This window comes from Galleria mellonella, unplaced genomic scaffold, assembly GCF_026898425.1.
Source record: "Galleria mellonella isolate WM207_F2 unplaced genomic scaffold, CSIRO_AGI_GalMel_v1 utg300, whole genome shotgun sequence".
In the NCBI taxonomy this organism is placed as follows: domain Eukaryota; kingdom Metazoa; phylum Arthropoda; class Insecta; order Lepidoptera; family Pyralidae; genus Galleria; species Galleria mellonella.
Genome location: NW_026442068.1, coordinates 2,893,685 through 2,907,371, shown reverse-complemented (window position 1 = coordinate 2,907,371; position 13,687 = coordinate 2,893,685). Strand labels below are relative to the sequence as shown.

The 13,687-nt window shown below is 32.7% G+C and overlaps 2 protein-coding genes across 2 annotated transcripts in view; one reads left to right on the top strand and one right to left on the bottom strand.

The window, feature by feature from the left end:
- Positions 1-13,687, top strand: part of LOC113523482 (heparan-alpha-glucosaminide N-acetyltransferase) — a 33,134-nt gene that overhangs the window by 5,904 nt on the left and 13,543 nt on the right. Inside the window, exon 3 of the mRNA XM_052895601.1 lies at positions 973-1,088. Coding sequence (XP_052751561.1) covers positions 973-1,088 — 116 coding nt within the window. The remainder of the gene's footprint in view (positions 1-972; positions 1,089-13,687) is intronic.
- LOC113523426 (juvenile hormone esterase-like) lies at positions 8,856-11,855 on the bottom strand. The gene is made up of 3 exons (XM_026909401.3): positions 11,588-11,855; positions 9,757-10,955; positions 8,856-9,250 (listed from the first exon to the last, which is right to left on the bottom strand). The coding sequence occupies exons 1-3, from the start codon at positions 11,768-11,770 to the stop codon at positions 9,052-9,054; spliced, it is 1,581 nt and encodes a 526-aa protein (XP_026765202.2). The 5' UTR covers positions 11,771-11,855; the 3' UTR covers positions 8,856-9,051.

Genomic DNA, 13,687 nt, shown 5'->3' with positions numbered 1-13,687 from the left:
AGTTTCGCCATGTGTGTCGCAGTGACCCAAATAAGCTGCAGCTCAGTGATGTTTTTGCTTAAAAGCAAAGCACTGATTTTCAGCTGCAGCCTAAAGTTAGGCTACATGCACGCGTACAACAAACCCAGAGTGTAACCTGTATAACCAATTTAACAGCCAAAGATAAAATTGTATTATATAGATAGATACTTACATAAATACTAATAACTAATACTGTTTTATATACTATGTACTGTGTTATATATTTTTTTTTAACTGGTGAAAATGAAATAGTAAACCTACCTACATTTACGGTATACGATGGCAGAGCACCAGTAAAAGATAGATAAGGATGAAAACATGTTAGTTCACCGTGACTATTTCCACAGAAATTTACTACGATGGTTTCCATAGGGAACTGCTTCAAGGTCGACCTGTTAGAGTCTATTGTTGCTAGCTGTTAGACCCTATTACTAACAATCCCTTTCCCCCAACTTGTTTTATATTTGTTTAACGTTTGCTTTTTAGAAATAATGATACATCACCTAATGGTAATCAGGGGGGGGGGGAAGGGATTGTTAGTAATGGAGACTGACAATTCCATTGCTAGCAATATATCCAACCAGGTCGACCTCCTCGCGGTTCCCCCTAGAAACTATCATGGTTAATTCCTGATGAATTCATCATGATGGGCTAACTGGCCTGTTTTCATTCTCATCTATCACCCTTCACTGGTGCTCCGCAAGCGTGTACCGTTAGCGCAGGCGGGGTTACCATACAATATTCATCCATAAAAAATAAATTCTAATTAGTCTCAATCTCGTATTGTTACTCCTGTGGAGAATGAAAATGGTTATATATACCTAAATATAATATTTAGTATATATTTGTTCGAAACGTAAAAAAGAAGCTGTACCTATTATGAATACAAGTCGCGCAGTCATTATTAACAATCTATCAATGGTATTAATGTACTCACATATTGCCTAACAGGGGTATGATGTGCCAACTGAGACCAGATCTGGGCCAGTTCGGCGTGTACAGACTGAACGTGACAGGCGATGGTTGTGACATCAGTACTTCCAAGGAGCCAGTCGACATTTATAGACGTAAGTACATATTTATTAATATAATGTCATCCTAATGTGTATATATATATATGGGCAGCAGCGTCTCTCTTAAAACATCTCTAAAGCCTGACTGCGGTTGCCAAGTCGTCTAAGAAGCGTGGCAACTACTGGCTACTGGCAAAACCCCCCAAAGAGGGAAACTTATGTTCAGCACTTGATGGTTAAGGGCTGATATGATGATGATGATGATATATATAATTGATTAATATTATTTGATTGATTAATTGCATTGGACAATAAGGATAAAAGAAGCAAAATTCGAAGTCTAAAGTAACATCATCGCTCATAATGGATATATTTTTGTTTTAACAGACAAAAAATAGCTATTGAATTTGAAAGACAGATATTTTATTTATTTGCAAGTTGTGGTCCGTTTGCACGCGTATTGTCATGTTTCCTGTTAAAAATGTAAAAAATGTGTAAAATAAAAAAAAAATCTTAGTGGATACGTATGTTATATTAAAAATAAACCTATTTGTTTTTTATTGTTAGGGAGGCAAATGATACCAAATTTAAGTTTTGTGTACTGAGTAACTTTGTGTGTGTGTTGATAACCGTTCAGGTCAAACGAATTTATAACTACAGATAGATTGGTATTCTTTGTAAATCTTCACTATAAAATTATATGAATAATGAGAATATCTAATAAACAGGAAAAGCCATTGGCAAAATTTTATTAATACTTTATTTACACATAGGTACCTATAGCTTTACCACCTACTAACTATAGTTTTCAAACACTTAATACACACACAAATCCATAAACATACATTATACAAACAAAAGAAAGATAAAATATTTAATTTATTGTCAACTATTGTTTTTTTTTTATTTTCCCTTTGCCGTTTACATATAATTATCTCTGGTCCTTGACATAAATACAGCACTGGCCATCGACAGAAGTGAATACTTACCTGTTGAAGATATCTGTGATATCACTGTATCGGTTGATGGCTGTATTTATCTTTACACTTGTCCTCTATCGTCATCTTGTTTACCTATAGATTATCTCAAGAAAAATTATAATATTATTGTAGTTAAAGGTAGTTTTTTTAGTTTCAAATATAAGCAAATATTACAAGGCCTGAATAATGTTAAAAGAAAAATAGTCTACATTTCGAAGGTTTACAATTAAATAGTATTACTTATTCTTTATTGTTCACAAAAACATAATGTTAATCACAATTCATTATAAACATAATGTACAAAGGCGAGCTTATCTCTAATAAGAGATTTCTTCCAGCAAAACCTTTTCATGTAAATTGTGTTATTTTAAAAATAAAAATATGCAGTCATACGATCTGCATATATTGATATGCAGATAGATAATATATAAATATAATAGATAAAGAACATGTAATAAATTAAAGAATAATAATATAACAACACACCGTTTTACACGTTTCCGTTACATGTTACTGTCTTTATGTCCTGAATAAATAATAGTATCCTATAAATTATCGTATGGTTTGGAATCAATCAGGTTTTATTATAGCTGATATACAGGATTAAATTTAAATAAAACATACTATTATGCAGTTATATCGGTGTGGTTGGCATCAAAAGTCGATGAATATATTACGATTTTAAAAATCACACACATCATTATAAGTATATTCGTACCTATTTGTAGATTATTTAGTTAATTTTGGCATTATACGACATTTATTTCCGGCGATAATCTTGTTGAAATGTTTAAATGTAGGGATTTAAAAAGTCTAACTCCATTATTCATAAAAACGTCAACACCTCTTATGAACCTACATTAGTTATTGAATTGTTTTGTCTCTTTCTTTTCTGCTAAATTCTCAGTTTGAATGAAAATGACAAAATAGTGTAATAGTTAAAATACTACATTTATTGTTGTTATATTGTAACAAACTACATGTAACAATGTTGACGTACAAATAAATAAATAAATAGAAATCTATTTTCCATTTAAGTATTACGTAATTATTAACTTAATTAAAACTAAATTCTCCTATAAATGTAGGAGGTTTTAGATTTTATGAATAAGAGTATATACGTACGTGTTGAATGACTTTTGTGCTGGCTATACATTAGCAGTGACGTTATTGTAATATTTTCGAACTTCGTACGGTACTGGCTCGATCACAATCGATTTAGGTTGTCGGGTATACCCACATTGCATTGTTGGTATGCGATTGTGGACGATTCTTTGAGCCTTTATCTTTTTCAGTGTATGCTAATGTTGACAATTGTCGTTGAACGATGAAGGTCAGCCGAAGCTGTTTACATAACGGTACACGGTTTTTTATTAAACTAACTATTGCCCGTGGCCTTTCACGCGTAAAATTTGTCTTTCTGCTCAAACGGGATTTCTGAAAAATTCTATCTTAGTCAAAGAACATAGCATCTAGATTTTTTGAAATCCTATGATTATACTACTTATTGCCTGCGACTTCATATGCGTGGATTTTGGACGTTTTACCCCTTTAGAGATTGAATTTTCGAAATTTCTTTCTTATTGTTCCCCTATGCTATAAATTTATATAGCCTATCTGTGTGTGTGCATCGATATGGGTACAGTCAGTCAATCAATATACATATATAGATTTTTTTTTTAAATATTTTAAGGGCTTTTACCTTCTTCACATATATAGATGATCATTCAAATAATAATAACTTGTAAGACCTGTACATTCATATTTGTACAGGGAGAGATTAATTATTTCTCAGAGTGTGATAAGATTTCGCTGGAGTCTGTTAGAAAATATATATTTTATGACGATATATATTTTCATGATGAGGTACAAGTAAAGAGTCGTTCATTAAATTTAGAGGCATAAAGCATGGAATATATATATATATATATATAAATATATATAACATTAAAAAAAGTGACATATTGAAAATAAAACCTAAATATGATTCTGACGATGACGATTTTTATTTTTTCTGACGCAGCTTAGAATGACAAATAAGCTGATGTTCTACCCAATGGATGGATTTGTTACCGTTGCGTATAGACATGAACATAACAGAGTATACTGTGTTGCCTACGATACCCTGCGTTGCCATGCCTGAGGACTAAGATGTTATGTATCATGTAATTTCTCTGCCATATCTCACTCTTCAAGCTGAAACACAGATTCTTCTTTACTCTTCACTTTATTTTTACTCTGTCACTATAATTTATATATATATATACATATATAATCTACGTAGTTTTTTCTAAGTTGATTAATCAAAAAATAACATACTGACTAATCTTCAAGCGACGTCACTGAACAGAATAAAAATTAATTTTCGGTTCTATCAATATATTTCACGGAATGTTAACTCAAAGAATTTACAATTTGATTTATATCCTTTTCTAACAGTCTCGTGATTTATTGCTCGTGACAGATATTAATTATTGCTTAATGTCTTGCTTCTACAATAAATTTTAAAAGAATTTAATTTTTCGCACCACTTAAATTGTATTTTGCTACTCAGTTGTTTAATAATAGAAAAACCGATAATTGAGGAGCGAGAATACAGTCGGGTGACGTCACAATTTTCAGGATCTGTGGGCATGTACCCATTCTCCTTTGATCGGAACGTCGATTAAGTTATTTTTGGCCACCATTTAGTAAAAAAGGTCATGGTTATAAAATACACACTTCTTTAAAATAGTGCCTTCCACTGCCTCATTTTTTTGGGGTTGCCATCAACCATATGATCTGCCTGATGATCTCAACAATTGCAATCATTGACTGCTTGTAATACAAGAGACGGATGAAAGTGGATTGATAGTAATGGAAATTTGAGGCCTTATTGCTAGCAATATACCCCGTTAGGTCTTTTTTAACCCTAACCTTTGTAACCCTTCCCGCGCTACCAATATACACTGGCAGGGCACCAGTGAGGGATGATTTGCCAGGATGAAAAGGCAGGTCAGTTAGCCCATCGTGACGGATTCAACGATAAATTAGTCACGATAGTTTCCAGTGGGAACTGCGTGGAGGTCGACCTAAAAGCGTATATTGATAACAATGAGGACTAACCTCTCCCTTACTAACAATCCCTTACCCCGTCAGGACGACCCCAATTCGGTACCCTTGTAAGTTATTGTAGATAATTGATAATGAATTCATTACTACATAGCAATTGATCTGATTTTATCGTCACATATTTGTCATTAGTATTCGGCGTGCATATATTAATAGTGCAAGCAGGGTTACCATTTCAATTTCATTCATTAACTTCACTTACAAGTATATAATTATTATATTACTTATTCATGATTGGACTATATACTAATTCCAAATTGTTTCAATTTCACAATAGCATATAATTTTCATATCATTTAAATAATACTTCTAAGTAGTAATAATATATGCGCCAATTAATAGTTTTCCTTCTGTATTATATTTCAGTAAACCTACACATTCTTCATTTGAAGATTATTGTATTGAGTTGTTCATTCAGAATGACAACTATAATGTAATCAAGGCAGCTTACATTTTTCAATTTAGTGCACCTATAGGATTCCCAAAAGCTGCCATATTATATCGCTACGTCTTTTAATAGTTGGCCCTACTCTATATTGACGAAACTGGAAAATTAATCTACGTAACCATTTAGAAAGTATCAACTGAATAATAGCGTTGTACAACTATTTATAATAAGCCTCTATCCAAAACGTTGATATTAAAAACATAAAAAGACCTATAGCTACTTTATAGAGTACAATTTTAAAATACAATAAGCTGGTTGCATAGATTTAATACAAACTTTTTTTGTTCGAAGTGACGTGGACCTAGACGCGAATTGATAATTAAAGTGTTAGTTTTTTTTTTTTTTTAATTTAACCGTAGCATAACTAAACTAGGTATTAGTTGAAACAGCTATCCAATGAAACGAGAAGATGAATAGACTGGTCACGCACTAAAGACGGTGAAAATTTATGGAAATCTGGCGGCACTAATATTTACCTACTGTAGCAAACCGCTTTGGGCCAAGAGAAAGTGCTATGGTGTCTATAAAATTTAAAAAATCGAATACATTTATTGACGAATTGCTATAATGTACGACTGTGTCTGCGTTATATTAGTCTATACTTATAATAAATCTGTAGAGAGGTCAATTCTGTACATGAAATATATTTCCAAAATAACTATCAGAGGTTGATTAGTGGTCGATACTGATGCCAAAAATGCAATCAGTAAAATTTTTGGTCTGTCTGTCTGTATGTTTGTTATAGAAACAAAAACTACTCGACGGATTTTAACGAAAATTGATACAATTATTCTTCATACTCCTGGGCAGGTTATAGTATACTTTTCATCACACTACGACCAAAAGGAGTAGAGCAGTGAAGGGAAATGTTAATAATGCCCACCCGTGCGACGCCGGGACGGGCCGCTAGTTTAGAATATAGTTTATATGTGTATCAGTTTCATTTTACATTCTTTTACCGTAATTGATAGCAACAAATATTTTTAAGAACTTTCATAAAAGAGAAGAAACATTAAAACTGCACTGTAGGTAGGTACTGTAACATATTATTTTTATATCTCCGAGAAATAGTGACGAATGGGTAATAAATATCTATTTGCTGAAGGTGGAATTATATCAAACAAATAAAGAGTAGATATAGAGTAATTGTTAGAATCCTACTACTAATCGAAATGTGACAATTTGTGGGGATGGATGGATGTTGGATGCATCAAACAAGATGATTATATACGCTGGCGGAGTACCAGTGAGAGATGATAAGTGTAGATAAAGGCAGTCAGTTGGTCCATCGTGACGAATTTGTCAGTAATCAACCACGATGGTTGGAGGCACCACGCGAATCAAGGTGGAGAGGCAAGGAGGTCGGTTTGACAAGGACAAGACAGTGTATTGGGCTATATTGTACTGGGGCCTCTATTTCTCTGCCTCTTCAATCCCTTCCCCCTAGAAAAACAGATTTGGTATAAATAAAATATTTTATATACAAATAAGTTTATTATAATGCAGTGAAACTAATTTGTATTCAGTATCTCCTATTTAGTGGGCGGGATGAGGAGGCGACATGATCATCTCGTTGCTCCAAATCTTTTGTGCAATGTCTTGTGATTGAGCTAATAATGTATACCATCCGTTTGGCGGCACACGACCTACATATGTTGTTAGTCAACTGTTTTATTGTCTCTTGTATTTAAATTATGTGAAATGTTAATCGTATCGATTCCAGTTAAAATCTGCTCTATCTAAACTAATATTACAAAGAGGAAAGATTTTTTGGTTGGTTAACTTAAAATTTACGTATTTGGTACGGCGAAGGACATAAACAATTTTTTGTCTTGGATAGATAATTTAAATTCCGCTCAAGCTTATGAAGTTGCTACCTGCAACTACAGCATTTTATTTTTAACGGATGAATATGGAATAGTAAGTTCGCTGGCATTATCAGTATACGGTGGTATCAGTACACCAGTGAGATAGGTGAGAATGAAATCAGGTCAGTTAGCATGATGAATTCACCAAGACTACCACCAACACGATGGTTTCCAGGAGGAACCGCTTGGACGTCGACTTGATAGAGTATATTGCTAACAGTAAGGCTGTTAGATCCCATTAGCAATCGCTTTCCCATTCCGATTAACTCAGCATTACATTACATTCAGATGTCATGGCGATAAAAGTGTAGGTATATTATTTCGAATATGTAATTTTTTACGTAATAGTTTATCGAATTGTATGTGTTACATAATTAGTTTACTGAAGTACTTACATATAGATGAAATGCTGTTACATCCTCTTACTAAACCTTCACTTAATGTTCGTGATGAGAAAATTAAAATTTACCGTTTTCAAATACGTACAAAGATGTATTACCAACATTATTTAAGTGAAGACGTAACTAAGTTCACATATATTTTTATATAATCGTACTATCTCTATAACATAACATAATAATTGGCATTCATTTAATATTATAAGTATTGAATTTAGATTTATAATTGTCATTATTTCAATTTTTTATTATATTAAGTTATCTTTTCTTTATTCAAATTAGAATGGCACAAAAGCTTTCTGTCTACCTAATCGAAAGTGATGACCATCGCATATAGACATGAACAGTACTATGGACATAACAGAGTATACTGTATCCCCCATGATACTTTTCATGCGTTGCCATACCTGATGACAAAGGGGTTATGCCTTTGTACCTTGTAATTTCATTACCATATCCCACTCTTTAAACCAAAACGCAGCCATGCAAATACAATTGCTTCACGATAGAAACACGATTAGGACAGATGTATTCAAGCAGACGATGTTTGTACAAGACTCCCTCTGGTGGTGATGGTGTCTATTAACCCAAGGAATTGAACATATTACCATATATTTATCATTGTCATTATCATTACCACACCATTAAATGCCTTTACAATTAAAGATTGAAACTGTGTGTTCACTTCATCACACTACTCAATAATAGTATGGACAAGGCCATTGCGAAAAGGGTCAAATACGTATTGTAGGTAATTGTAGGTTGCTTTTTATCATAGATATACGTACCTACTCATGCATACTTATTTATTAAGATTATTAAGTATATGAAATTGACTAGCTTTAATTCTATGGACTGATAATTATTTGCATATAGGTAGAAGATGACAATGATGTAAAACATGGAATCACTTTCATAATAATTGACACATTTTTCATAAATGTATAAATATATCTTTAATCTTTGAGTACAGAAAATAAAAACATTCAAGATAATAAAAATAAAAAAAACATTAGGGTGCGTTAATGTCGCTAAAAAGAGATTACAAATTCCAGCGAACATTCATTAAATTGAATTGCTGGATACTTTTTCACACACTCATTATTAGGTATAACAATAATAAAATAATAGACGAAAAACAAGCGTAGAAAGCTACTTAAATATGTAGTTTTGTATAATTACTAATTACACATGATATGTATGAGAGACAAACTATTTAATATGGCATTTTCTTAATAGTTTATTGTAGTTCCCGTAATTGTCATAAAAGAGATCCCAGTAGGCCATCCTGTCGTTGTACACTCTACTCTCCATTCGAATGTCGGTGTCAATCACTAAATATGGCTTCGTGTCTTTGGTTACTGGCGACCAGGTCACTGGAAGAAGACCTGTAGCTTTTGGTGTGGGGTTACTTGAAACAAAAACATTTTTACATCATTACTAATAAATATTTAATGAACCAAAAAAATCCGAAATTAAAATTATTATTATTAATGGGAGATTGCTACTCAAAGAGACAATAGTGGACGCAAAATATTTTGTACTCCTTAGTTAATTTAAAATAAGAAAGTTGTTTAGTGTCATGCATATTATCTGTAGCAATCTTTGGTTGCCCTTAGACAATATAAGTTTGTGTGAAATGTTATATCTGGCGACATTTTTAAAACGTTTCAGAAAAACTCGTGAGTATATAAAACAATTGTTCTCTTGTTAATTAAACACGGGAAAGTTTATGATCAGCTCTTTGATTTTCTTCACCTATCCAAATGTATGTTACATGCGGATTTTCGATTTTTTTAGTAGAAAAAAGATGTGTTCAGTTTCAATAAGTAATATATAAAATCTGTTATATAATAATAAATTTAATCTTATTCAACATTTAGATATACATAAAATTAACTGATATTTTAAACTTACCCATATTTTACGAAGTTCGCCCATATGGTTGTTATTCGATCAATTATTAACTGATCTGCTTGATTAACTTCATCTCCTGCATTATATAAATAAAACAATTCAGCTGAATGCCTTGCTCCATCAGCTCCAGAATCGCCGACATAGCTGAACATGTATTGATAAACTTGAGCATTTTCAGCTACCAAATTCGTGATTGTTCTTTGCATTGGATGATTAAAAACAAAATCAGATTCAAAATCTGCCATTCTTGACAGCAAACTTTCTGCAGGTGCATCTCCAATATAGAAATGTTTAATATTCAGTGCAGCTTTATGTAATTGTTCCTCATTCATATTAAAGCTATTATCTATTTTAATATAAAACGGATCGCTGTTGAAATAGTCTTGACCACCTGCGCCTTCTTCTTGACTTGTATGGCCAATTAGAATTGGGGTATTCCTAACTTTATTTGCGTTTGATAATGAAAAAGGGTCACTTTCCACGAAATTATCAACTCCACTGAAGGATTTTTCTCTACAAGGTCTGAGTTGCAAATTTAAATCTATGGCTGCTGCAGTCACTAGTGCATGTGGAGCACTAGTTAAAAATTCTAAAGCTTCCTCAGTATCGGTTGTATTTAACCCTAAATGTTGTGCTATTTTTGTCGCTGCATGTACGTCTCCTTCAACAAACATACCATAATTTTGTGGTGTTCCACTTTCAACTATAACTTTGTGAAACAATTTCTCTTTAGACGAGTATAAATGTAATAAAGTCGCACAAGCACCGGCACTTTGACCTGATAGTGTAACATTGTAAGGATTGCCACCAAATGAATCTATATTTGACCTTATCCAACGTAGTGCTTCGTACTGATCTTTTAGACCCTGGTTTCCTGGTACTGACGGCGTATCTAGGCACATGAATCCGTAAGGTCCCAAACGATAATTAATTGTGACAACCACAATGTCGTGTCTTACTAAATTTTTTACTTTATATTCTCCAGCACTGCCGAAACTAAATATACCACCATGAATAAATACTAATACGGGAAGTGGATTAGTATAACTGGCTTTGAAAGGTACATAAACATTGAGCGTCAGACAGTCTAATGTTCCCTCGTTACTTGGTTTGTCTGGTGAAGAAGTCTGAGGGCATTTTGTTGAACCATCGTAGGCAAAGAAAACCTGCTGTTCGAATCTGGTTATTTCTTGTGCAGGCTGAAAATTTAAATATTTTAGGTTATAAATGAGTGTATGAATGGAATACAATTAATGACGTGAAATAAGGACGTGAAAATGGCTATACAGCTAAGTTATCTAACTAAGCTATATAACTTTTTTTGTCATATAATTATCTAATTAAAAGACAAAACCCTAATAAGATCTCTGACTGTGTTTTGCCAGTAGTTTCCAGGCTTAGCATGTGGGTTGGTAATCGCAGTTAGACTTTGGTGATGTTTTAAGAGGAACACTGCTGCCCATTCCTCGACCATTAAATTCCCTTAGTCACCTCTTACGATACCCACAGTAAAAGAAGGGATGGGTAAAAAAATAATCCAATAATAATGAAAACTTTATCAAGTTTTAAAGAAATTACAAGTATTAGTGTTATTCTCTCTAAATAAAATTAGCAACATACCGAAACATTGAGTCAATTATTTGAGTTTTCATTTATATAACTATGCAACATCAGCACACTGTCCTATGATCAGGCCAGTATCTATTTGTTTATATTTTCATTCAGTCCTATTGAAATAGACTACGGTCTGTTCGAAATACCTTGGTTGGCATTGTACAAGATTATTACTGCAGTTTCTCTTTAAACTGAAGAAGCAATCATAATAACTTACCCCAAATGGATTTTCCAAATCAACTTTCGCGTAAGGAATCCCCAAAAACTCTGAGTAATCACCATCAGATGCCTTGCGACCTTTCACCAGCCCTTGTTTGGTCAACACAAGGGGATCTACCCGCATATCAATACCAGCCACATAGTTAATTGCTAACAAGGCAAACAACAGAACTTTTTCCATAACTATTTCTTATCAATAACTTTTTAAAGTAACACCAATAGTTCGGCTGCTAGACAAACAATGCACTTGAGTGACATTTCTAATCACACTTAAATATCTCATTTTTATCATAACATCGACGTATTGAAAGAGATAAATCTCCATAATCCGATCCATCCGATAATGTCGTAAATTTTTTTCGATATGAACACAGAGATGAAGTGACGTCTCTCTCGATATGCCTATGTCATAAATTGAAAAATATTTAAGAAACTTGATTTACGATTGGTGATTTCGTAAAGAAATACTAAAGTATATAGTATTTAAAATTTAAACTTTAGTATTTCTTGACTTTAGTATTTATAGTATTTCTTATAGGGCCTTAATTTTGATACTATAATCTACAATTATGTTCTTGAACTGATAGCAACGTCATTGCATTATTGTAGACTGTGTGATAGCAGATATCTCATTAGATATCTGAAGAATTCGACGTGATATTGTAATAGAAAGTTTATACGTAGGTATAAATACTAGTTATATTGAGAGAAAAAAATAAGATTACGTATGGATATGAATCTTTCTGTTGGTGAAACTAGACAACGACCTTCTGGACCTCCAGCGATTCGTTAAAAAGCCAGAATAGATTTACACTTAGTAACGGGACTTAAATTAAATTTAGTAACATGTACAACACTTTACTGTACAGGTCGTTGTCGTCATGAAGGTACATTAGTAACGAGATTTTATTTACACTTAATAACGTATCCACCACAGAGGTCGTTGTCGTCACGAAGACAAATATTTGTTTGAAATATTATCTCCAAAAGTATGAGGATAAATTTTGTAATTTTGTTTTAACGTTCCGTCAGTATTAATGAATGTAGAAAATCAATTTTCTTACACAAATTTCAATAAAAATAGGTAACAAGGCATATGTTTTTGAAATATCCGTTGATTCTAGACGGGTAATTACTTTTTTCCTGATTACGAAGTCGTCAATACTTCGAGGAACGCCTTTAAAATTACGACGTATACGAGTACTTAAGTAGGAATATGTATTGTGATATAATAACAATAACAAAACAAATGGTATTAAAAATGAATTTGTTTTATATTTTGATATTTGGCAATTTAATTGTAAATTATTATACGTAGTTTTATTATTGAAATATGTAAATTATATTCCAATGATTTTCGTACGATTGAAAAAAAAAATAGAGGTGTTCAGGCCTTTTACGCACATTCCACTATCTATTTTTTTTATTTCTTTCTAAAACATTAGTCCAGGAATAGCTTAGAAGGTACGGTTTTCAAACTTCGCCTGCTCCGTAACTTTTTTCAATCACACAAAAATTGTTGGTAAATGCTTGCAAATGTATGCATTGTTTTTAAATATGTCTGAACTAGAGTAAATTTTCCTTGAATAGACGACCTAGATTATAATCGATATTACTGTAGCATGCACATGTATGTTACATACTTTTTTTTTAACTGTGCGATTGCAAATTCACAAGGGAATGCAGTTTCGCAATGAGACGACAAAAAGAAACAAAACCGGTATTTTATGATCAAGCAAGATGTAGCTGGTTACATAAGTGCAGTCACTTTTAATGCAAGCCGTGCATTCGTTTACTGCAGATGTTTTAGTTTAAAACTATAGATATGGATATTGCAAGGAAATTACAGGCTACGGACAAATAAAATCCTAGTTTTTCAGGAGTACCAAGGCATGAACCAATAACGTTTTTCTCGCCTATCCCATCGGATATTAGCGTCAAAATTCTAAATTTATAAACGCAAAAATACACAAAAAAAATGTCAAATTACTTAACTTATTACGCATTTGATACTTTTTGTACATTTGTGTCATGATCATTTTGTTTACTGACTCCAGTTGTCATGTTACAAATAATGTTTCACAGTGGGCACACGTGG

Bases quoted from the DNA above. Each gene is read 5' to 3' on its own strand.
- LOC113523426 (XM_026909401.3), bottom strand. From the start codon at position 11,770: ATGGAAAAAGTTCTGTTGTTTGCCTTGTTAGCAATTAACTATGTGGCT. The intron at 10,956-11,587 runs GTAAGTTATTAT...TTAAATTTTCAG, and splicing joins ATTTGGAAAATCCATTTGGG to CCTGCACAAGAAATAACCAG. The intron at 9,251-9,756 runs GTAAGTTTAAAA...TTTTGTTTCAAG, and splicing joins GCGAACTTCGTAAAATATGG to TAACCCCACACCAAAAGCTA.